Below are 26,315 nucleotides of genomic sequence, written 5' to 3'. Positions count from 1 at the left end.
TCTTGATCATGTGTGGAGTAATGATTGCAAACTTTTTTAATTCAAATTTTAAGATACTGCAAATGTTAATCTTGATTAAGTCTACCTCGGAGCGTAGGTTCTGTGCATGGGTTAACAGATAGGTGTCGAGGGGAGCAGATCTATTTGAGAAGAAACTAAGGAGACTGCTTACATTTTTGTCTTCTTCTGAGTCCTGGTTTTCTGAATGAATTATTTTATCGACATCTCTAAGCATTTCGTCAATATCATCAATGACTGAAGCTGAGGGAGTGGTGGGTGTATCCTGATCGGGAACCGTAGTGGATGAAGTCTGGTCTGCAGCAGATTGAGGTTTCTCACACTTTTCTGTTTGAGTGTCAGTGGGGGTTTCCATCATGGTGAAGAAGCAATGGGGGTACCAGGCAGACCAGGGGGCACCTTCACGTCCAACTAGCACACTCACTGAAAAGAAGGAAGAGCAGAAAGCAGTTTGGAATGTTCTGTTGTGGAAAACAATGAAAGTGTAAACTGGATTAGTCAAAATGATTCAAAAGATTGAAAAATTGAACAGACTGACGGACTACGACACATGGGACAAGAGAGTGAGTGAGTATGAAAAATATGAGGTGGTTGGACTGGCAAGCCCTATCATTTAATCAAAATACATTACATATAATTCATAAGCCATATATGTCAGCCTGTTCTTGGAGCACAGCCCCAAAAGTTATCAGAAGTGATGTTCAAGTTTTAAGTTTAAAATTCTTTCAACACTATCTACACATTAATCAGGGTCCAATTGTCCAATTGTGGATTGTGGTGTGAATGGAGTTATACATTGCCAAACAGAAACATTATTCACTACAACTACTTAACTTCTTAACAGGTTAAGAGTGCCAGTCTTCTGTTTCAGCACCCCCTGGACCATCATAGTACCCCCGATGCAGTTGACTTTAGCAAGCCATGGACATATTGGACATCCTCAAATTATTTGTTATATAGTAGTGTTGAAAGTCTACCTTCCTAGGATCAGTTTCTTTCTGGTTTTATTATGTCATTGTACTAACTTTATTATACCTACGTACTACATGTATTTATATTGTATGGTTTCTGCTTCTCCTAAGTGTTAGTGTGGTTTACAATAAGATATGTTTTAATTTTGTATATGCCTTATAATGAGTTATATTTTTTTCATATTTTACACATTTGCTCACATCACTCACAGTCAGCTGCTCTGAAATGGCTAACCACATTCCTTGTGTTGTTGGTTAATCAAATGAGTGGGATATAAAAACCTCATTTCATTTCATTATTTCCCCGTAAAAAGCACAATAGTGTGAGTAGCTTTTGTCAAGGTGCCTCGAAAACGATTCCATGTTCAATTTTGGTCGAAACACATCAACTTAGTGCATAATCAAGCAAATAATATAGAACTATTTCATACGGATCAAATTGCATGAGCTTTCGGTGGAGAATGGAGATATATAGTGCACCTATCTTTATCACAAACTGAGGTTTCTAGACGATTCCAGTATTTCCTCTGGAGGTTTCTCAATCGATCGAAAAAAGATTCAAAATTATGTTGACTGGCGAGGTGATTTGTCTTAACAAAAATTTGTAAACTTTTTCTAGTGGTTGCTAGAAATTAAGTAGTTATTAAAGTTGTCATGTATCCAAAGGTTGTTTCATTGATAACGACTAACAAGCCAATAGAGCAATAGCTTACATACGTTATAAAATATATCAATTCAGAGATTGAACTAAAATGCTTTACGGTATGTCATTTAGATAGTAGATACATTTTACTGAATAGAAAAATGTGTCTATAAAGTTATTACCATTATCACATTATTATAAGCTTCCTAACTGATCAGCGATGAGGCTGAACCCACATCCTATTATCTTGTCAACGAAATAATTGTTGAAATCATACTCTAAAACTAGTCAAATTGTAAGAAAGATGTGCTTTTTCAAGCAAGTAGGTATTAAACATAACTTTAATTTATAAAATTTATTTATTAAAAAATCACCTCGTTCGCTAACCCTTGTCCTTGACTCTTTTGTGCCTTTGGCACTTGAGTCATGGATCGAGAAATATTAGACAATAATTCATGACAATTTTACAATAATTCAGGATTGTCTTTGTAAGATTACACGATACTTTCATTGCAGAGGTAGTTATTGGTTATCATCCTTCATTTTCTGTTCAGAATTAACGTTCTTCATCGTTACTATAATATTAATTGTTATAAAATTATCATTGTAGCCAGTTATTTTATGATTTTCATCATCATCATCCTTTGTCTACAGCATTGGTTATTAAATGGCGTGGATTAATTCGTGATATTTTCAACCATTCTATTGAATCTTAACCTTATTGTCTGAGTTATAGTTCTAATATATCATCATCAGTAAAAGTAGGAAGATGGGGGACTTTGCACTTGACGAAACTGCATTGCCCATGGCAAATGCTTTTAACAAGCAGATTGAGGACCAGGTAAGAAATTCCTCTAAAATTACTGGAAATTTCTGCAATGTTTTAAAAATGTAAAAACTCTCTTTTTTTGCATGTTTTGCTTGTATAATATGATAAGTGATAACTGATCATATTATGTTTAGTGTTTACTGATAGTAAAATATTTAAAAATCGTTATCAGGTAAAGCATAAAGACACTGAACTTTATACCATGGACAGTGATATAAAGGAGAAGAGAGCCCGAGTTGAAGCAATGTCGGAGCACATGAAGAATGTCCAACAGGAGTTGAGTATCACTCAGAATCTGGTAGCTGCTCGTTTGAAAGAAATTGAGTCAGAGAATCATCTTCGCATGCTGGCAGAGCGAGAACAGGGTCGAATCAATCTGCAGATCAAGAGAAAAAAGGATGATATTGATGAAATCAAAGAGAGACAAAACACCCATGAGAATAACATGTTTAGATATACACAAAAGATTGAACAGATCAAACAGCAGATGAAGTGGAGTCAGAAGGTTAATTCATGTCAATTTCAATGAATTTGCATGACGTATAAATTGAGGTCAATTCCCCCTATCAAATTTTGAACCTATTCTTTTTTACCATTTTTATCTTTTCAAAGCTACTTTTTTCAGTATCCATTGTATTGTCATTGTCCCATATTTTTATTTTCCTACATTTTCGATGTGAAAGCTTTTTCTGTTGTAATCGTCTAACCAATTGTTATTCAGGAATTGGAAGATTGGCTTGAAGAAGCATCACACAGAGATGAAGATGCAATGACGCTCATGAAGTACGCAAAAATTGACGATGCCAAAATAAAGGTATTTATCTTTATTTTAATCTTAGTAGCAATAAAGCATATCCGACTTAAAGCATCGGTCGTTTAAAAAATTTGCCTCATGGAGCTGACATCAATAACTTTGCAGCGTTAAGTTTATGAGCAGTCTGAGGGACGAAGTTTTAGAAAATTAGAAATATGTCTGATATGCCCAATATTCTGATTGATACCAAAATACAAATTGTTCATCCGGAACCCTTCTAGGAATTGACACTGAAACTAGAAAAGTTGACTGAAGACAGAGGAAAGAAGAAGAAGATGTTAGAAAACGAAGTCACCAGCACACTGACTACTCAGGCTAGTGAAGTTGAAATCTTCTGTTACCTACACTCTATGTAAACAGGAACATTTTATATAACTTCTTTCGGTGTCAAGCTTTGCAATTTGCCAGGTGACAGGTCAGCATACGTTGTTTGCTGGACAATGATAAATTTATTGAAAGTAAACTATTCGCAGATTGAACTGGACAAAACGGCTGAAGCTTTCAGACAGGCTCATGATGAAAGGATGGAGGTGTTGGAGCAGTGGGAATCAATAATACGTAAGTTGAGCTCCTTTGTGTTACCTTATTTTGAAGATTTCATATATTCAATAATCAGTACCCCCATTGATATAGAGATCTGCGACGTCATTTAAATAAAATGTTTGACCTCTGCAGTGCAGATGCAACGGCGTGACGAAGAGATGGAGCAGGGTGCAGAAGAGTTGCGCAGCCTCAAAAACCAGATCAAAGTAACCGAGAATCAGATGTCAGAGAAGCAACAGTTCTTGGAGAGTGAGCAGGAAAACAATCACGAAAAAGAGAAAGTTGTGGACGTTGCTGAGCGACAGGTTAATGAAGTGCATTTTGAGAATGACGAAGTAAAAATTGCCTCTTGGATAGTAGCGGGGGATTTCATCTTACACTCGAAATAAAAATATTTGATCATTAATCAATAGATTCTTTCGACTGGTTATATAAATAAATATTAGTATCAAGTCAAGGCAGGTTGTTTGTTGACGTGATCAAACAAGTTAAAAATTTCAGGTGGCAAAGATAAGACTTGAATATCAAGATGCTGAAAACGCGAGGATTCAATTCAGGGACGAGGTTTGACTTTTGAAATAGATGTGTCGTAAATTTGCAGGAATATTCTTCAAAAAATAGAGAAGAATTATCGAGATTAAGGTGAGCCACCACTACCCACAGTTCACTATTTTAGTACTCCATTCTTTAGAAATAACAGGCTCATCTCATCATATTTCTCAATAAGTATCTTACAATCGATTTAAAGACTTTCCAATTTTTTCAGATTAAAATATCGACAAACTAAGAATTGCATAGCATTGCAATTGACATGAGCTTAAATCTTAAAATACTATGCTCTTTATTATGAGCCTTTCTCTAATTCCTCTAACTTTTAGGTGGATTGTTGTTCACCTTAGTTTCTGTCGTCCTAAACATTTCCGTACAGACAGCCTCCATAAAATACAAAACAATAAAGTGTGATGATTCGGAACATAGCAGCCCGAACATAGCAACCATTGATTTAGGTTACACGATATTTGAAAATTTCCATAAATTACTTACTTAAACCATCTTTACTGTTCTTGTATACGTCACACCAGCTACAGGCTCACTTCTTTGCGATGCTGTTGTACGTGTATTTGTTTCCCTGTAATCTTCAGTTATAATATGTGTGATGGGTTGGTTATTTGATAACTTTGTAAAGAGAGCTTACCTTGGCCTTACTCGCTTTAATATAGTCTATTAGTGACAGTGGCAAATGACAAAGTGATTTACAGATATTTGGAGAAAGGACGTGTCCACAAAGTTGCAGGTCTACAAGATGTTATCTTTAGCTACTGTTTTTACTCTCCTTTACTCCGTCCCAAATAATCTGGTTAATGGTTTGCTGTTATGTGTCACCCGTTTGCCACACAGTTACCGTCCACAGTCTATATACTGTCATCTTTGTGAATTAGTACTATTCTTCCAATTCTTTCTACCCCTCGAGGACCAGATTTAAGACATTTTCAGCAGTAAAAGTCATGTTATAACTCATTTTAACTATCATAAGTGTAGTTGTATCGACGATAGAAACACTTTTTATCAACATAAACAATAAACATATTATATTATAATAACACTATTCAGATCAATTCAATTTTTCATTAAAACGTCTTATGACACTTTAAAAACAATAAAATCACTCCAATTACCGGTTTAAAATGATTTCATTTTTTGCTGGGGAAAAATATATTGTCCGAAATTATAACCGGATAATGTCTACTGTACAGTTCAATGTTCGCCTTTTCCATAAGGTCCACTTCCAAACACCTGAATTTCAATAAAGTTTATGTATTTGTCGAGACTCTGCTTCACATAAATCTTTCGTCCGTACACGTCACCATTAACCTGGATATTGTAGAGTCGCTGGTTGTCGTGAATAGATCCGATCAGCTGGTCATCAGCATAGATCAGCACACCTAGAGCGTATTCTTGTTGGACATCTATCCTATTCCACAACTTGATGGTATGCACTTTAAAGAAGGCTCCGAGGTCAATGATAACCATGTTGTTTCTGCGATTCATTCCTCGGCCAGGGTGTGAAATAGGATTATCAGTGTTATATCCTGCACTTAAAGTGTAAATACCATCCACTACAAAGTCAGAGTAGTACATATTGTCCCAGGTGCTGTTTTGCCATGTCAGTTTGTGTTGAGAAATCAACCTTACCTCCGATCTCATGACATCAACTTTCTCCTCGACATTAGTTAGTTTGGTGCTCAACTCCGTCCTTACACTGTCCACGCTATCCTCTAATCTAGACATTCGTTCCTTCTGCTCTGTTCTCAGGGTGTCCATCTTATCCTCCAAACTTTTAACAGAATCAAGGACGTCCTTGACCTCTCTGACAAGGTCCATGAGCTGTAGAGCCATTATACTGGCCCTTTGTCTTTCACCGAACAGAGAGTACATCTCTTCTCTTAGGTTCAGAGTTTCTTCCCGGAAGTGCTGTTTCATTGTCGATACATCGTTAGTTACCTCAGCCGGGGGTGCATCCGCTGTATTTGTGGTTACGAGGATGCATGGAAATAGCACAAAAATTAAAAATATGCCCATAGTATCAATACAGGACGGGATGAGTAATGAACGATATGAATATGTAGATTGTATGGTTAACAGGAGTCTAAAAACGGCGCAAAGTCTCAGAGCGAATGCGAATTTAGGTAGAATCGTCGTCTTTGAAAATCGAATTATCCGTTATCACCAACGATGGACAATCGCAATTAAAATAATGTGAACTCACCAATGTTCATAACTCAACCTTGTTGTTCATCTACTTTAGATGCCCACGCTTATCGTAAAAAACTCATTAAATTTCTTAATCAAATTTTTAATTTCCTGTGTGCAACGAGACACGTAAAAAAATCAGAATGGAAAGAAAAACATTTTATGTTAGTCTATGTCTTACAGTTCCCATGACCAAAAACGTTCCCATCTTCTCAGTCATCAGATTTTATTGGATTTCATGTTGACTTAATCAATTTTATATCCCAGCTCGAGACCCTGAAGTATTGTACGGAACGAACAAACTCAGATCTTGAAGTCAGAAGAGGTGAAGTTAATCATTTGAAGAAAGAAATTAAAGCGAAGGAAGAAAAGTTAGTCAAGCTTTCAGTATTCAAGAAAACCATGTTAAGAGAACAATTGAAAAGAGTTTCCATGCTTCTAAAAATAACCTCAAACGCTCATTTACGATCGTTTTATCAATGCACTTCAACAGGTTGAATTCAGTGAAGCGCAATGTTGAAGAAGCTAAAGAAGCACTGGACCGGACATTGGACAATACCCTCTCAGCAGAAGAGCGTGCTGTAGCTGCCGACGAGTTCCTTGACAAGGAAGAGATGTGGGTTCGGGAAATTGCAAAGGAAATTAGGCGACTTCGTGAACAGCAGGTAAAGAAAGCTTTGTAATCAAGTCGGCGGTATTTTCATGCGTATTTTGTCGCGAATTGGCAATATATTACAGATTTTGTATGACTGAAATGTATTGCGCTGTTGTAAAAATAGTTAATTCTGTGCGCTAAAGTGTTGTGTTGCTATGGTAACCCGCCGCGCAATAATAGGGGTGTTAATTCGTTCATTCGAAACAGGATTAAGTTGCAAAATTTTGAATTTTAAACCGGGGATTTTGACGTTATGAGGCATAAGCATAATATACTGTATCGGATACTTGAACCATTGAAATAAAAAGTTGATATCAAACGGCGTAAATTTAACATTTTCTTCTCCTCAGTTCAAGAAAAACGAAGCATTGCAACATCTGAAGACGACAGCCAGCAACAAGCAAGCAGAAATACACGGATCCCAAGCAGCGTCTAAGAATTTAAGCAGCAAACTCAACAAAATCGACCAAGAAGCTCTGAAACAGCACGAAATAATTTACAATCAGGTTAGTCTACTGTTAAAAGTACCAAACTCCTCACCACAGACCAGCAAATTTAAATGCTGGTCAAAAGCTTATGTCCGTATGGCGAGGGCAACTAAACAACCTTTGACTCTAAGCACCTCCGGTCATTCATTTGGAACATTAATTGCTGTATTCATGATAATTAACTTCAGGATTTCCAACTGCAAGTATTGGAGAGGAAAGTAGCTCGACTTCAAGGCGAAAGAAGTGACGAGGAACGGGAAGCTCTAGCCGAAAAAATTAAGGTCCTGAATGAACAATACGAGAACCTTGCAGATACCAAAGTCTTCCTTGAAGATCAGATGAAGAAGTTGAACGACGATCTAAGACGAGGAAAGAGGGAGCTGTCTAAGAGTACGGATGAAAAGGATTACCTGGCCACAAAGATTGACGAGTTGAATCTACACAACGATAGTTCACAGAGGTCCCTCAAGAAGATGACCTCTGAAAAAGATGATCTTATGGTATGCGATTTTTTTTGTTCAAGTAGCTTCACTCTTTTGCGGTATTTTTGGAAATGTACTCTTTTCGCTCCAAAATACTTAACTTAACCAAATCTATTCCCCAGGTGGAACACAACATACTAAAACTTGAATTAAAGCGGCTCCGTCAAACATTGAACCAGCAAGCGGATGGTGTGTGGAGTCTCAACAAGCGGAGGTTACAGCTGCAAAAAGCGATGGACGAAAGGAAGATCGATATCGGGATACACACAGACATGTTGCAGCAACAGATTAAACATGCTCAGGGGGAGAAATCTAAAATTAGGTTTGTTTCCCACTTTTGAATCTCAGTGCGTCTTTATATCCCTCAAGTAGTTGAACTTAATTTTTGATTAAAACAAGCATTAAGAATCACTGTCAAAATTTAATTCTCCAAATTGACACCATTCACCACAGCGCTGAACTGCACGAGCGATGTACACAGATAGACAAACTCCGCAAGCGTTACGAGATCCTGATGACCACCATGGCTCCTCCGGAGGGTGAAGAAGAACACTCGGCAGCGTACTATGTTATTGCAGCTGCTCAGGTTTGCGCTTACTGGCACACAGTGCATGTTCTAATCGATAATCTAGCGTTGGCTTGTTTGCTTTACTTTAGTATCGATAGGGACGACAAAACCGTTCTAGAATGTTTGTTAATCAGTCAATGGTTATAAATTTATCCTGTTTTGTTGCTGGAGAAATTCGCGATGTAATTTCATAGTCAGAAAATTCAACACTATATTAATTTGTAGCTACTAGATCAAAATAGTATCCACCTTGTATCAGTAATCAGAATGTTGTAATCCTATGATAGTTGATTTTGTCTAGAAACGCCACGAAATCTGGCCTGGATTATCTTCATTTATTAAACGATGCTACTCCCACTGACAAATTTGGATAATCGTTTATAGTAACGATACGGTCTGAATATATCCTGAGTATTCCTGACTATGTTTATTTAGACCACACAGTCTCCAAAGAGATGAATTTAAGATATTAGGGCTCTAAATTTATGTGAAAATATTCAGTGGTCCGACTCGAGAATTTTAAATGTATTGAGAACTGGGTAACCGTAAGAATTGTATCGTTTATTCTAGGTTTGTGGTATGCAGGGCGTCACGAAACCTCGTCATTCTTTTGGAGTCACAATTTGGCCAGTTACTAGTCTAATAACAACTAGACCCTGGGGCCTGGATGTTTTTGATGGAAAAAATGCTGGAGCAGTTTTATATTCATTGCCCAGAGTGTGGCCTATTATTCAAAATATCTTTGATTGACAGGATGTCTGTCTCGGTTTATGTGTATTTCTCTTTTCGACACTATCATACTGCATGGGGCGAAGGTAGAAATTCTTTTGACTAATATGACAGCTTGTGGTGAAGCAGGCTTGAAGTGACGATCTGAAACTGTAACTGGCTAAATAAAAGGAATATTTAGGAGATCATTATGTTTGGTTCCAAAGTTAAGGAATTTTCATAAGGAAAACCCAATTGCAACCGAAGTTCAGACTCCATTTAATGATTATTGTTTTTCAAAATCAGGAAAAAGAGGGTCTACAGAGGGAAGGAGACCAACTCGATGCTAACATCCGTAAAGCAGAAAAGGAAATCCACGCTCTGGAAAACACGATTAAAGTCATGAACGCCCGCAACACCATGTACCGCAGCAACTTCACTAAAGTCGAACAAACTAGTAAGTACTTACTTCATTAACTATACCCTCATCTCTGCCGTTTTATGACAAAAGTTTATTTTGTGCAAATTGACTTTAAAGAGTTCAATTCTGTAATTGCTCTGGGCTAGCTGCTGTCAAATTTAAACTGCACCCATTATGTTTCTAAGGTGCTTTGTCGACTTTTGAGACATATGACAAGGTTTCATCATCCTAACTTCTCGGAAAGTACCTCAAAATCACAAATTATAGTTTGAATTTCTTAGAAAAGTGCTGAGTACAGCCACATCGACAAATTTCCAAAATGTTACTTAAGCACTATTGTCAGAAAACGGCAGATCTGTCCTGATAATAAATTTCTGTTCATTACTCCGATTCCGCCTATAAATGTGGTCAAGTACTGCCCGCATAAATCATTTTAAATTTGTCGTTCTGTATATTTCCAGCAAGCTGTCAAGTTATCACTCACCTTCAATCTCTATATTACTAATGTTCTTCCTAAAACTTTAATTCCCCTCCACCAGTCTCTATTACTAAATGCCGTCTCAAAACTTCAATGTCATGGTAAACTGTGACAACACGAGCTTGTGCGAAAACTGCGCTGCCATGTAAAGTAAATTATGGTTCTCCAAGTTTCTTCAGAACTGTTGAATCACTATTTGGTGCAGTAAGGAGTAGAGCCAATGCTACCAATGAATTTATCTGCTGACTTCTCACGAGCTAGATAAGCTTAAGAAAATTGACAGAAACTTGGGACCTAGATTTTACAAAAGTTCCTCGCCTCGCCCCCGGCCCCCCTCCCCACCACCAAGCCTCCTCCGCTTTTAACTTAAATCCCTTTTATCACAAGGTGAGGACTTAGAGGACGAGAGAACGCTGGAGGAGCAGAGACGTGCCGTAATGGACAAGTACAAATACAAGCGACGTCAGGTCCGGCATCTTCAGTTTTTTCCGCTTTTCCATCATTATGTCAAAAGATTCCATATTTAATTAATAAGTCTATTCATAATTCCCGGTTATATTATATAAATCAAGAGGCTTGCATATAATGAACATATTGACACGGGTGCAGAGTTGAGTCTGTACGGAACCTAGTAGTTTCAGTTCCTTGTTTAACTTGCCGTACAGCAAGGACATCCACTACTTTAGCCCGGCGAGGCACATAACTCACTCTACAACTCCTTGTCAAATGTTTGATATATACTAGCCAAGTTCACAAGATATATCCTTGTGTTTGAGAAGCGCTCGTTAGAACTGCTTCCTTTCCCTTCAGTATCCCACAGTCTCTCGAGTTTCTTACGATGTTCGTTTTTTTGCAGGTACGAGAGCTTCAAGAAGATTTAGATGCCATGTCGAGAACCTACGACAATCTAGCGGCGGAGGAGGGAACCATCGGAAACCAGGTACGATTTATTTTGGTGAAAAATTTACTAAACTTATCACTGTAAATTAGTTAATTGGAATTAAGCTGATTTTTCTAACTTTTTCTCTAACTTACTATAACTATCTCATCTAACAATTTCGAATTCGCAATTGTAAGACAATTGTTTAAAAAATCCATGTTCACAGGTCGGCGATTCGGAGGTCAGGCTGGAAGGAGCAAAGAAACAGTTGACGGATCAGCAAGGTAAACTTGACAGGGTGTCCAAGCAGCTTGTCAGATATGGAAGAGATATTAGATCTAAGAAGGGCAAGAAAACTCAGACTCCCGAGGAGGTTGGTTAATTGGTTTAATGAGTTATTGAGTATATTATGGGATGGAAAACTCAGCCCATTGAATAGAGATATAACTACTTCCGATTTAAGTTACAGTTCCTTGCATATCCGAAAGATTATTTCTCGGCCAAACTTGCTGCAAAACTGTATTGACCTTTGCTATTTTTACCTATGTTGAAATTTAAAACAACCACACTACCTTTGTTAAACAAAATTTCGTCCCCAACAGGACGACATAAACTTACGAGACATGGCGAACTTCAACAAAGACATCGCCTCCAAACTAGTGTCTAGCATCCAGTCCTACCCGGAAGCGTTCTCCACCCTTACTAACCTCCTTTACCAGTCCAGCATCCCCATACCCTCCACTCAGCCCGGCACGGGGTCACGGACTCCTTCCCGGGCTGGGTCTAGCACTTCTTCTCTTCTTTCTATCAGGTACAGAAACATGCAACTGGATAATAACTGACTCCGGATCAAATTGCTACCAGTCCGGCTATAAATTATAATCGGGAATTTTATACCTCGTGACGATATCATCACACTGAGTAACTAATTAAGGATAAACTTATTGCAGGGAAAATTTCTTTTTGTGGGGGTGTGGTTCACCTTCTGGTTTAGCAATACAGTGATGATTATCTTACTACAGTGAAACATTAAATTGTGACCTTTTTCGCGGTAACGCTCTATTTCTGATATTGTTATTGGTTTTCAGAGTACTAAACTAATAATTGTAACTTGATAGGTGGTACAACTTTTAAATTTGATCCCCAAAATTGGCGGCATCCTCAAAATGCATTAGGCTGTTTTGCAAAATTAATTATGTATCAGTTAAAATGGTTTGCAGTAACAATGTTTTACTGCAGCTTTTATTTTTGTGCCACACTCCAGCCTCTCGTTGGAATTTAAGATCTGTATATTTTACTAAGTGACGGTCTGATTTTGCAGGAGTGAGAAGAGCATAACGAGCGTCAAGTCGGTAGCCCTGGGAATAACATCTCCTACCTGTACGTAACTATGTAATTGTAGCCTTGGCTGCAGGGAAACTTCGTTACTTCACCGGTCTGTCATAGCAAGCCCAACTTTGTGGCGTGGGAAAAACTGTGTCTCATGAGCAGATCAGTAGCACACCTAGGATAGCGCTACCTTACCGACATTAGTCGAATATTTCTCATGATTCCTAAATGTTTTCAGTTGACGGTCCCGGCAGAGCAAGCCCGAAACAGTGAAGCTCAACTGACGTCTTATGAAGATTTAATTTGAACTGTAGCGGAAGCGAACGAATGTTTTTGTTATATCATTCAATGACTTGCGAAACGAAAATAGATATTATATTGTACAGAGCGCTCAACTTGCTGATATGTAATTTAATTGTAATATAATAGCTGTGGATACGATGATGTATCATATGTTTTACAGATTTTTGAGAGAAAGTTAATATCTTTCATTTGATTCCAAAGTCAAAACGCGAACAATAACCTGATAAAAACAAGACATCCAGAATCACTAGTTGTAAAATTTTGCAGCAGTATTATGAATAAAGGACCCTGTACTCGGTAGCCAACTGCCAATCTGGTAATGAGTGTTATGTTGGGTATTGACGGTCTCTTGTGGAGTAACAAATTCGTTTAATTTATCAATTAATTGTTGTTATGAGCACTAATTTACTCTTTGAGGTTTATTGCTCCCCCACCTTTGAGTCTTAACAGTCTATTATAATTAAGTGAACTTGCCGATTAAAGCTAATCCGGAAAATTGGTACTTTATTAATTACTTAGGGGCAATTTAGGAGGTCGTTTCCTGCAGTGTCTATTAACGCCTAACTGTAAAATAACGTGAACTGCAGAGAAGTGGCACACAATAATAACTTCTGTCAGCAGCACACGAGCGGACCGGCTTGAGGGTCCTGGCTTCACAGGACCCACGTGACCGTTTCACCTGTCATATAACTGGCGTATAACGAACCACGTGCTATAGCGCACCCAGTCACATGTACGCCCACGTGACACACTGCGACGTCTTTGATTGGGTGAGCCGCGCGCACGTGACCTGTTGTGCGTTAATAAAGTGAGCGGGAGAGCGTGTGTGTAGGACCCTGGGGGTCTCTAGCACACTTCGCTGGGAGACAGCTTCTGTTTCGCTCTGTTCCTCTCAGCTCCTCTCGCCCTAATGTATCAGTTACTGCTGCTGTTCATTAAAGCTTTCTGTGTTTGCTACCATCTATCGGAAATTTGCGTCAGTAAATAATAATTAACCGTCATATAATCGGAATTATTTAATGGATCATGTATGGTTTATTCTGTAAACGATCCTTTTTTAGGCTCCTTAATAAAATATCAAGTAATCAGTTGTTCTGTTTCTCTTTTTGTATGAATTCATCGTCTTTTTATTAGGCCTTCGACATATTTTGAATTTTTAGAATTGACTTTGAGAAACTTTATTCCGATAAATTGCATATTTAGGGACATTCTGTTCAGCCTTGTCTGTTGTCATTGTTTACAATTTCCGGTAAGTGCTCGAATCATTGATGTGAAACAAGCTAAGTGTTAGCAGGTTTTAAGTAGCATTGTAAATTGATGCCACTTGGATAGCGATGATAGTTACCACTAGTTACACACATCACAGGTTGACTGACTTTCATTTCAACTCAACTTTCCCTGCATTTTCCATTGGCAGGGTTATTCCGAGCTTATCTCCCATTGGCTTAGATAGTCCTAATTGGCGAGCTAAATCTAATCTATGTGGGCTTATTTATACCATTAGTTTTACTTAATAAACCCAGACTGCTGACATTAGAGGGCTTTAAGCTGTCAAATTTACATATATTATTTATAAAGGAGCATATATTACTGGCTCTATATTGGGGGAAGCTTGTCAGGCTTCGGCCTGAACGTGTGCCGCTATGAGCCACCCCACCCTCTCTCTCCTTGACACTAGCCAGCTGAAAATGTACCTCCTCACCAGTTCAACATGTACCTCCTCACCAGTTCAACATGTACCTCTTCACCAGTTCAACATGTACCTCCTCACCAGTTCAACATGTACCTCCTCACCTGTTCAACATGTACCTCCTCACCAGTTCAACATGTACCTCCTCGCCAGATCAACATGTACCTCCTCACCAGTTCAACTTGTACCTCCTCACCTGTTCAACATGTACCTCCTCACCAGTTCAACATGTACCTCCTCACCTGTTCAACATGTACCTCTTCACCAGTTCAACATGTACCTCCTCACCAGTTCAACATGTACCTCCTCACCAGTTCAACATGTACCTCCTCGCCAGTTCAACATGTACCTCCTCACCAGTTCAACATGTACCTCCTCGCCAGTTCAACATGTACCTCCTCACCAGTTCAACATGTACCTCCTCGCCAGTTCAACATGTACCTCCTCACCAGTTCAACATGTACCTCCTCACCAGTTCAACATGTACCTCTTTACCAGTTCAACATGTACCTCCTCACCAGTTCAACATGTACCTCCCTAGACAATTGGAAGGTGTTGGCTTCACCGTTAAAAATTCAGTTGTTTAAAGACCAATAGCCCATAAATATTTCAAGTATTACGCTTCTAAACCTCCATCCACCCTCATGTTCTGCCTTCCCGTTCCAGCTCAACGTGTACCTCACTCTCCCTTACTCGAGCCAGCTCCGGCTCTGCTATTTCTCCATCAAATTCCATCTCAACAGCATTAGTCCCAGAACATGAGGAAATACAGTTCGTGCCAAGCTACGAGGAGATCTCCACCTCCGCGCTACGTGCTGATCACATACGGGTTCATACTTGCCATGCTAATTTTACATTTTTCGTGTACTTTCAGCCGTAAATGTACTATTAAGGTCTCTCCCGGGGTAAGGAAATAATGCCTGAAATCTCAATACTGGTTGGAATGCTAGACTAGCGTTTATTAATAGCAGTTTTAATCCGGCTCTAGCCGGATGTTTCTTTTGTCAGGGTTGGGAACGGGGTTAGCAATTATTACCTCCCCGCATAAAACACCGTCTGCTCAGAGTCAAATTATCTCTTTTAGTAGTGTACAGATCAATCACCGCCCAATTTGACTTCTTGGGTTACACACCTCCACGCTCTTCTTATTAACGTGTTAATTTTATTTGTCATCTTTGATTACAGGCAGCTCACATTGTTAAGTATGGTAGGGGAATCTGTTTTGGTTTGATAAGTTGAAGGCGCTGTTTCATACTCTGAATCGTCAATTGAAGTTACCATCATCACTCCCTAATTTCAGGCTCGGCATGATTTTATTCATTCAAGCACCTGCCGAAAGCAAATCTCGAACTCTAGGGCTGCACCAATTAATTCTGATTTCTCCTCCTGCTTCGATAAGAACCCTTGCAATTGAGGTGTGTAGTTTGCGTTGATAGACATGAAAGCTTGGAAACTCGCTGTCTCAAGTATGGCAGTTATCAACAAGTTTCAAAGTTTATGCTACATAGCAAGTGTTACCATGTGCATCGAACCTCAAGGTCTTCAAGCCGCTCTCTCTCTCTCCTGATTTTGGCGGAGGTTGTGGCCCTCTTGGTGCTTATGTCTTCACCACACCTCAGCCACTCATGTTTGTCCTTTTTTTAGGTAATTAGTACTATGAAAATTCGGTGTGACCGAATTTTGATCCCCAAAACTTCAGTGGACCGAATACCGAATATTGGTATTCGAATACTAATATGCATCGCACTAATCGACTCTAGTCCTTTCCTTACTAATGTCCATTCTGCTTTAGTCTAACTCCATCAATTCACGCCCTCACGGTCTCGACCTGTAACGTAGCCAACTTGAACCGTACCCATAAGTTAGATTCCATGTTGATCTGGGGTAGGTAGCGTAGTGACGGTTAGTGAACCGAGGAACTTAATTACTTTTATGGTGGCAGAAAATCAAGAGTAGAAGAAACAAGGTTCCATGAGTCCACGTGCAATTTGGGGTGGCTTGTAACTCCTCTCACTCGTGTAAGTTTAGCGGATTAATGGGGTCGGGGTGCGCTAAAGTGCTCACGAATTCATCTGGGAGATGAAGAAATCTGCTAAAGTCACTGTCCTATCAGGGACTTTGGCGGGAGTAAAAATCTAAAATGTTGAAGTTACTGTGAAGCCCTTTTTCTGAGGAATAACTGATAATTTTCGTTTGACCCTTACAATCGCTCACTTTCCTTCATCACTAAAACCATATTCCCTTTCGAGAAACAAATCACAAAACCCACTCTCCTTTTTAAGGAAGCAATTTCACTGAAACTTAAAACCCTTTTGATAATGTGCAACTCACTATACACTGTCACTGTAATGTACAAACACACGCTCCACATTTGAACCGGGCCAAAGGGCCCCCAGGGGCTCTGTCCGACACAATATGTGCTCCTTTATAAATAATGTGATTCTTCCCTCCTTTGTACTCAAGCTCAGAGAAACAATGCACCGTCAGCCGGCTCGATGGCAGTGTATCTACAGGCTCATCTCCACGGAGGCAGAATAAAACGTTTGCGGAGGCAGATCCTCGTTTTTCTTCTTTTGTTTCGTCAGGAATTGAGTCTCCGGTCCTCTAGTCCTTTTCCCGGATTTGGGTGTCTTTTGATGCCGGAGCTTAATCATAATTCTTACAACTCTCCATGCTTTTGTTGGTCGTTTCTTGTATTGTTTGCCTTAATACTATAAGTTGCATAATTGTAAAGTTAAATTTATGAGCAGGGATATACGCGAGCTGGTTTATATGCTAGTTGTTTTTAAGGGTTCAGGTTTTTACATATTGGACGTTTTAACTCATAATGACGACGAACTTACTACATTACTCTCCTCTTCATGAAAATAAATCCTGCTTGTAAAATCAACAAGTCTTCTTAGATATTGCGAGTGCTCGCTACTTCCTTTTTTATAGCCGAAACCCTATGCTCGAAAAGTTCACCTTAGTCTATCTTACTTTGTCAGCTCAGTTCATTTGCAACATTTCTTAAAGATCAGAAACAGCTTATAATTGGTTAACGAAATGACTCTAATATTGATTATTGACCCACCTTATTCGTATCAGTCGGAACAAACTTTTGAGATGAGAATTCAGAAGTAGAATACAAAATAATCCATTTTTGTCCATTAGATCTGTTCATTTATAGGAGTTAAAAAACCGCCATAGAGTACAGCTTGTTGTTCCATTTTTCATCTTTGATAGGTTCAAATCAGTCGATTGCACATTCCAGTTTGCGAATGATAACATACATAAATTAATCTTACGTAATATTCACAAAAAAATTTTATACTGTCTTATTAACTTGTATACTTTAAATATATCCCTCTATCCAAATATGTAAAATCCGGATTGGAGTATTGTTTATGAGTCGCATTGTTGTTATGTATTCTGGGTAAAATTATCTTTATCCCGGTTGTTGCGACAAGTGAAAATGCTCTTTTGTCGCAACAACCCGGATAAAGATAATTTTACCCAGAATACATCTATCCAAATATTTTGACAGCAGCATAATCTTGATTATTGAGCAGAGTTGTCGTATCAAAAGTATTATTAATAAGATTAAACCTTGATCGTGCTTACAACTTGCAACACATTCAGCTGTAGATATAACTAGCAGAAACTTGGCCTATAATAGTGTTAGTGTTACATCAATATTTTTTCAACGAAAATCATCAATCTTTTTTTCATTTCTTGTTCATAATATTAATAGATTGCATTTATGAGATTGAATGATAGCTTATGTTCAGGAAATGATTGATAATATTTGTTGAGATAAGGTTTAAAACAACTTTAAGATCTAGTCCCCACCCCTAATTTGTGTACTCCCCTCCCTCCCCCGATCTTCTCCACTCTCTCCCTCCCCCTCCCCTCATCCTCTGTACGCAGTTCCAGATCCAAATACCCAAAACTGTAACATCTCGAGCACGAGGTGCGAATTGTAGAGAATTAGAGGGGCCCCGGGATGCTGTGAATTGTCCACGTCCCCCTCAGACCTGTTAATCTGCGACACATTCCTGAGTGAACTGTGAAAATGAGGAAATGAGCTAACAGTCTGAGTACCCCCTCCTCACTGTTCCTTGACGAAAACTCCTATCTGCTCGCTGGTTGGTTAGTTTTCATGATGATTTTCTCTGATTGGTTGAAAAATCAGAAGATGGCTGCTGATTGGTCGATTGGCGCCGTTGTTTGGGGCTGATTATCCCGACTGGACGACCTCCCTTCACCACGGCTTCTGATACTCATTACAAGTGTTATTGCAATCACCAATTGAAGTAGATCTTGGTAGTGAGCCAATAGCATTGCCGATTAATATCACGTGGTTGGCGTAAGATTCCCTCCAATTAAGAGAAATACTAACCGGTCTAATAGATGAAAATCGATCTATTTGGTATTTACTGATGTGATTTTAATCCATTCAGGCTGTTTAATCGCAGTTGATGTCTTGAATTTAGCCTGTTGTCTGACAAAACTTGTTTCATTAGCATCGTACACTATATTTAGTGATTGATTTCCCTCCACTCCCTTGCATAGTACACTAGGTAATAGATATTGGTGTGTTATAGTTATACACTGCGACCTCCAACTAGCTTTATTAAACATCTCTCCCTCCCGGCATGGCACACGAAGCTGGCCCTGACCGAGCTGGCACACTTCCAATATCACGTGATGACGTCACATGGTCTGATGATGACGTCACGTGACACGTGGTACGCGGTGCGCGCTCAGTTCCGTTGGACGAATCAGAAACTGATGTAATGCGTAATAATGAGAAGGGCATTTTGTTTCGGTGGTGATTTGCTCGTTCAGCTATTAAAACTTTACAGGCCAGCTTAGTTCTTCCTTTTTGGAGCTACTGCTATGCGTTAAAATTAGCAGACCAAATTTGTTGGTTTATGATTGAAAGATCTTTGACTTAACTATTTTAGTTCCAATTTCTAACCCTTGGCCCTTGATTATTTTCTTAATTCTGATACATTCGATTATCTGCTTTGTTTTGAGTTTAAGTTGCATCCTCTATACTTTAGATTTCAAGTTGTTATTCATGATCATATTCATATACTCACGATTCAAAATCAAAGAGGAGGCTTAAAGTGAGAAGTAAGTAGAATACAACCATATGATCGCAGTTTAATTACACCGGATACTCCTGACAGATCGAGTCTGTTTGAGAGAAATGTACCCCGCAACATTACCCAATCACTTGCCTCCATTTTCCCAACCACCCAATCAGAGGCCACCACTTTTCAAACCACCCAATCATCCCTGAATCACGTGATGGGGTTTTGTCTCGTCCAGCACATGTGGCAGTGTAACGCGCACGTGTCTAGATATTCCTCTCTAATGTTTTTCCGGTTAACCCATTAGGGACGATAGGGTCGTTTACGACCCACCTTTTCTATAGGCTATAGAGGACAAACCATAATACTAAACGCAACGAATCTTTCGCACATATGCTCAAAATTTATTGGGCTACATTATTGACTTTCCAGTCGAGACCCAATTAATTACTAACAACTAAATAATTAGGCTAATTAGTCGTCATAATTGGAAAATATTTCACTTTACTTCTTGCCTTGATTGGGACATTAAAACTTTATGTAGGCTTATTTTGTTGAGGACAAAATAGTTGCGGGCAACGATTTCCTTGAGACATATGAAAAGCCCGTGATAATCAGATGTTCATAAACAGAGATAGACGCTGTTTACTAACTGCGGTCGCATACGACCCACTCGTCCGGGTCGCAAACGACCCATCACGGTTTTTCGGCTTTAACTTCTGAAACAAAGACGTTAGGATAAAATAAAAACTGTAGCATAAGTTAAAAACATATGGTCAATACTGTGTAACTCTAACTTTTTAAAAATAAAGAATTTGGGTCATTAACGACCCACTCGGCTCACTTGCTTATTACTACATATGTCCATGTAACTTCTTGAATTCAGCCTAAAGCATGACATCATAAGTTCAAAATCGCCTCTCAGCAAGTGATAATCATCATAAACTGCGAAAAATCGGTTAAATGGGTCATTAGCGACCCACTAGGACCACAAAATTGATTAATTAAATATAATGTTGTCAAACTTTTACAAATATTAGTATAAAAACATGTTATATCTTGGTCATTACTCTTGTACGTTGATTTAACTTTTAAAATCGATCAACTGGGTCAATAACGACCCACTCGAAAGTTGAACCACCTCATAAATTATTATCAGTATCATGCTGTTCCATCATCAAGAAAGACACTCGTAGGTCTTAATTCCACGCAAACCACGGGTGGCTGACTACTAGCCCTTCTGAGATCCAGGGCCAACTGAAGGGCCGTCATCACTCATCAAAGAGCTGCGAGAATAACACTACTGCATATGCCTGGAGTTGCGTCCTGACTAATACTATGGTGCGTGGAAATCTGTACCGAAAGGACCGTGGCCGTGCCGCAAAAGAAAAGGAATCGGCCCTCGTTCCTAACTTGCTAGGTAATAGCCATGCTGTTGTTGTTGCTTATTAGATTCTGTTACCTTTTTCGTCAATTTCGAATCTTGGTAAACGACCTGCTACAACCCACCGCTTGAGACCCAGGGTCCCACGGTGATCAAATCATGTCACTCAAGAAAAATCCCCTGAACGAAGTATACGAGATATCATGTAACCTTGGGTAAATACTGAAAGACGAGTGGTCAAATTGCATATTCTAATCCAACATGCCAATCTGTTTTTTTTCATTCCTAGAAAGTACGAGAATAACTAAACAACTGCTGCATTCAGATGGCTACATCTACAGCTCTGTGAAGAAGGACAAGGAAAAAGCCCCCCCCCCCCCCATTTGGCTGGCGGTGCTGCAACCTGCAATATCTCAGACAACTACCTCGTTGTGGGTAACAAACCCCGCAACAACGAGGCAGCTTTCAAAACGAAAATAAGTATTACGTAATCGACCGAGAGGGAGGGGAGTTTCCAAATGATTACGCTTGTGTAATTTTGACATAATAGCTATGTGGTGGGGGGGGGGGGGGGGGCGTAAAAATTGTCCAATAAGTGATTACGTAATATATGAACGGCCACTAAGAAGTAAAGAAAGGGAGCTGCGAAGAGATGCAACCATCTGAAATCTGAATCCAGCAGTTGTATAGTTCTTCTTGGACGTTCTAGGAATCGGGAAAAGATAGGCATATTGTTTGCTGTATCACGACATTACGGTCGTGTACTAACAGCTGATAAACTCACCTACCTATCAATCCAATTCTGCCCATTATTCGTCAGTCATTGGGTGATCCGTGATCTGCAGATTACCGTGAGACTCCAGATCTCAGAAGGGCTAGTAGTCAGCCACCCGTGGTTTACGTGGAATTAAGACCTACGAGTGTCTTTCTTGATGGTAGAACAACATGATACTGATAATTAATGTCGTGGTTCAACTTCCGAGTGGGTCGTTATTGACCCAGTTGATCGATTTTAAAATTTGAATCAACGTACAGGAGTAATGACCAAGATATAACATGTTTTTATACTAATATTTGTAAAAGTTTGACAACATTATATTTAATTAATCAATTTTGTGGTCCTAGTGGGTCGCTAATGACCCATTTAACCGATTTTTCGCAGTTTATGATGATTATCACTTGCTGAGAGGCGATTTTGAACTTATGATGTCATGCTTTAGGCTGAATTCAAGACGTTACATGGACATATGTAGTAATAAGCAAGTGAGCCGAGTGGGTCGTTAATGACCCAAATTCTTTATTTTTAAAAAGTTAGAGTCACACAGTATTGACCATATGTTTTTAACTTATGCTTTTTATTTTATTTTATCCTTACGTCTTTGTTTCAGAAGTTAAAGCCGAAAAACCGTGATGGGTCGTTTGCGACCCGGACGAGTGGGTCGTATGCGACCATAGCTGTATCTTTTAAAGTAAACGAGATACAGATTAGCTTTTTTGGGTATCTCATTTTTGCTGTAAAGTGACCTAGTGTGTTAAACGGCATCAAAATCGGCAAACTTTAAAACTCGTCGTCCCTAATGGGTTAATTTAGGGCCGGGTGGGGGTCACTCAGTGTGCCCCACTCTTCTTCTCAGCTTTAATTGTACTGTGCGTGGGCAGCTTAACAACGCTGTGCTTGTTTAAACTTTGTGGACTGTTTACCGCGCGGATCTCGTTGGAAAAAGAGGTTGTATTATAATATGAACAATTTACCCATGTAATTGTAACTGAACACGAGGTGTTTTCATCAAAGAGTTTAAACTTTCCCAACAATGTAACAAATTCTAGGGTCGGATGTACAGTCCATTAAAGTGTTTCTATTAATTGTGCTGCCGGACCAGCCACTACTTCAACACAAATATACGTGCTCCAACCTTTAAACCCACTTTTATGGTTAAATATTCCAGTTATAATATACTAAGTGTTACCTACGTTTGGTAGTTTATATATGATGTTAGGACAGTTAAACGCGTAATAGTGACACTATTATTATTGAACGTTTTAAACCTCCCTCCTGCTCCCTAGAGTGGCTCCACTTCTTTCGTCAAAACGTTTTAACTGTAACCCCGGACACGGGCCGGCAAGTACCGGTCCACTGGGTGTGGATTGCTGTTACCATGGAAACGTTGCACAGCACCACGTACATCCCCCGGCTCCCCCATTCCTCCACATTTTTCTTTCTCAGCCGACATCCCATTCAGTTGGTGTGATTTGGCTATTTAGGGAGTTATGGAGTGCCGTATCTTTGTGTGTGATTTATATATAGTGCTCTGTGATGCTCTATTCTGCTACTCTAACGCTGCTGGAACGTGACGCTTCTCGTTTACAGCTATATAAGTTTCAGGCTCACGACACTTGTAGGAGGTGACCTTGGTGCCAGCCCTCCGCGTGTCAGTTACTTCAAGGTTTCCCCACTAATCGCCTGAACAGTGTAGACACGCGAGGTGGAGTATGGAAATGTAGCTGGAGTGTTGGGGTAGTACGGCTGTGTGTTTCACTGACTCGTTCTTCTGCCCTTTTGTCGTGGTGATGGGGGACGTGGTCAATCTGCGTGGACCACGCCCCTTTTGTAGCTTTCGTTGCTTGATTTGAAGGGTTGGTCCTCGTTTAACGCATTTTCAGCTGTGAGAGAAACCTTTTATTCCTCCCAAGTGTATCGGTATGCCCTAGTGCAGTTGCTAAATCTAATGGTGCATGGACAAGCGGACTGCGTGTTTGGCGTTCCATGTTTATAATTTTGGAGAACAGAACTTTCTCGATTGAGAGAATTGGCTTCATTTTTCGTTGCAGTAGTTTGTTTTATCTGATTCATCATCGAGACTTAATGGCTTATCAACAAACACAGCTGTCAACATTGTTGACACTATTGCAATTCCTTTCGTCCTCTTTTGATTCCCCTCTCCCGCTTCAAATTATCTGTTTGAATCTATTTAGATTCGCCATGACTTTCCTTAATCTCTTTGATCTTCTTAGCTTTAATTGGTTCTTTTAACTCTTCTCAATTTTAATTCTTACACTCTCTTAGTGCTTTCAAACTCATCTTGACTCAACCGAATCTCAACGACTGCCTTGAGGCTTGAGTGATGGCGTTCCATACTGTCAACCTGTCGTAGCAACATTCAGTCAAACTATGATTTTCCTGGACTTTACGAGAAGGTAAACCAGGAAAAACTGACCCTGTGAAACGAAGATCCCACTAAATTGGAATTTTAACTTTTTTTAACACGTCATGTCAGTGAGCCTTATTGGGGAGCAATAAATTATCGATAAATCGAGATTTACGATAAATTGAAGGACGGTAATGCCTGTCATGCTACAAATATAGTACCTGGTAACTGGTTACCATGGTGCCTGGTTATCATGGTACCTGGTAACTGATTACCATGGTGCCTGGTTATCATGGTACCTGGTAACTGATTACCATGGTGCCTGGTTATCATGGTACCTGGTAACTGGTTACCATGGTGCCTGGTTATCATGGTACCTGGTAACTGATTACCATGGTGCCTGGTTATCATGGTACCTGGTAACTGGTTACCATGGTGCCTGGTTATCATGGTACCTGGTAACTGATTACCATGGTGCCTGGTTATCATGGTACCTGGTAACTGGTTACCATGGTGCCTGGTTATCATGGTACCTGGTAACTGATTACCATGGTGCCTGGTTATCATGGTACCTGGTAACTGATTACCATGGTGCCTGGTTATCATGGTACCTGGTAACTGGTTACCATGGTGCCTGGTTATCATGGTACCTGGTAACTGATTACCATGGTGCCTGGTTATCATGGTACCTGGTAACTGATTACCATGGTGCCTGGTTATCATGGTACCTGGTAACTGGTTACTACGATACCCACAAAAAACTTGTGTAGTTACTTAGGCGCCTGGTTACTCAGGGGCCTGGTTACAATGGTTTCTTATGGTTACTGTGGTGCCTAGTTGCTATGGTACCCATGCACATGGCTACCACGGTATCTATGGTTACCATGGTACCTGGTACCAGGCTCCCCATCCCTCAACTACACAGGAAATTATCGTGTGAACGGTGGACCTGTAATCATGTTAGTGTATAATACAGAACAAGTACCACCTAGTTGTATAGTAAAATATAGACCCTACACTTCACCCCATCTCTGTGGATAAACGTTTCTATAAATACCCCCTGAGTCCTTTGATCCCTCTCTTTTTGTGCCACTTTATCCGGACCATGATACTGAATATAACGCTGCTAGGAGATGACTCCCTCCCTGTATGATGGGGAGTGCTGACAGGCGACTCGTGCCCACAGTTGGAGCGCTTCTCCCCGCTCGGTGACCGATCTCTGGGTGTCAATGAGACCACCACATGTTACACCGCTCCAGACACGTCATGCTCTCTTCTGCCGCGCTGCGAGCCCTCTTCTGGCATTTGCCCGTCTTGAGGAGGGTAGTTGTTACTTTCTGTACCTAGCATGTGATGGATCCCGATATAGCAGATAGTTTTTCCAACCAAATACCTGTCTAAATTTAGTGCAATCCTCTCTGATTTGTTTGATTCTAAGAAATCTTCGTTGAGGGCTATAGCGAGGCAACACCTACAGAGTAGTCAGCTGTTGACGTCCTCAGCAACGAACCACAGCATTGTTTCCTCGGCTTTGTTTTAAATTTTGCGATCAGACGTCCTCGCGCCCCCGGCCACCGTGTCATTGGTTCCTGTGTGTGCTTGACAGTGGATGTGTATTTGACAAAGGTATGATAGATATTGTGACAGGGAGTTAATAAGGGTAATGATGAGTTGAATCAGCCGATAACAGCTGATAAAAGGGGTGGTGATGGGTAGCGCGTGGGGCACCCTCATCAGTCCTCTGTGATCAGGTACCGGAACAGGGTATATTAATTAGATCTCTCTTTCTGTATCGTAAATTTACACGTATGTCTCTGAATTAGCGGAGCATGTGTAGTGTCTATGATCCCCCGTTTTTATCATTATATTTAAGATTTTTCTCTTTTTAAAGGCACATTTTAAAGAAATAAACCGAGCCCGAAATCATGATGTAAATCTTATCAGATAAAATTAAAAAAGATAAAAAAGAGCGGGCTAATTTATAATGTTCTCTTGTCACTTATCATTAATATTTACCTTTCTTCCGTTAATCCTTATCTGTTCGGTCTAAAGATTAAGTTGATTTTGTTCAGCCGTTTTATCGATACCAACACCTCATATTTTTCCCTATTTTTAACCGACATATTAAAGTTC

The 26,315-nt window shown here is 39.7% G+C and overlaps 2 protein-coding genes across 2 annotated transcripts in view; both read left to right on the top strand.

Moving 5' to 3' along the window:
- The window catches only part of LOC134816344 (RNA-binding protein with serine-rich domain 1-B-like), a 77,851-nt gene that overhangs the window by 26,373 nt on the left and 25,163 nt on the right, over nucleotides 1-26,315 (top strand). The gene's annotated exons all lie outside the window — the stretch shown is intronic.
- Nucleotides 2,393-13,055, top strand: LOC134816408 (coiled-coil domain-containing protein 39-like). The gene is made up of 20 exons (XM_063825243.1): nucleotides 2,393-2,473; nucleotides 2,634-2,966; nucleotides 3,183-3,275; nucleotides 3,497-3,589; nucleotides 3,749-3,833; nucleotides 3,951-4,123; nucleotides 4,320-4,382; nucleotides 6,837-6,940; nucleotides 7,063-7,234; nucleotides 7,575-7,730; nucleotides 7,901-8,212; nucleotides 8,317-8,516; nucleotides 8,648-8,780; nucleotides 9,777-9,927; nucleotides 10,757-10,836; nucleotides 11,226-11,309; nucleotides 11,476-11,622; nucleotides 11,852-12,060; nucleotides 12,571-12,629; nucleotides 12,817-13,055. The coding sequence occupies exons 1-20, from the start codon at nucleotides 2,402-2,404 to the stop codon at nucleotides 12,849-12,851; spliced, it is 2,754 nt and encodes a 917-aa protein (XP_063681313.1). The 5' UTR covers nucleotides 2,393-2,401; the 3' UTR covers nucleotides 12,852-13,055.

This window comes from Bolinopsis microptera, chromosome 6 (assembly GCF_026151205.1).
Source record: "Bolinopsis microptera isolate Bmic1 chromosome 6, MBARI_Bmic_1.0, whole genome shotgun sequence".
NCBI classification, from domain to species: Eukaryota; Metazoa; Ctenophora; class Tentaculata; order Lobata; family Bolinopsidae; genus Bolinopsis; species Bolinopsis microptera.
The sequence above is the reverse complement of the archived record's forward strand: the minus strand, read 5'-3'. Positions and strand labels throughout refer to the sequence as shown.

What these genes read in the sequence shown, in the direction of transcription:
- LOC134816408 (XM_063825243.1), top strand. Translation starts at nt 2,402, where the DNA reads ATGGGGGACTTTGCACTTGACGAAACTGCATTGCCCATGGCAAATGCT. An exon ending in CCAGCACACTGACTACTCAG is followed by an intron (nt 3,590 to 3,748) that starts GCTAGTGAAGTT and finishes AACTATTCGCAG; the next exon opens with ATTGAACTGGACAAAACGGC. An exon ending in GGGGAGAAATCTAAAATTAG is followed by an intron (nt 8,517 to 8,647) that starts GTTTGTTTCCCA and finishes CATTCACCACAG; the next exon opens with CGCTGAACTGCACGAGCGAT.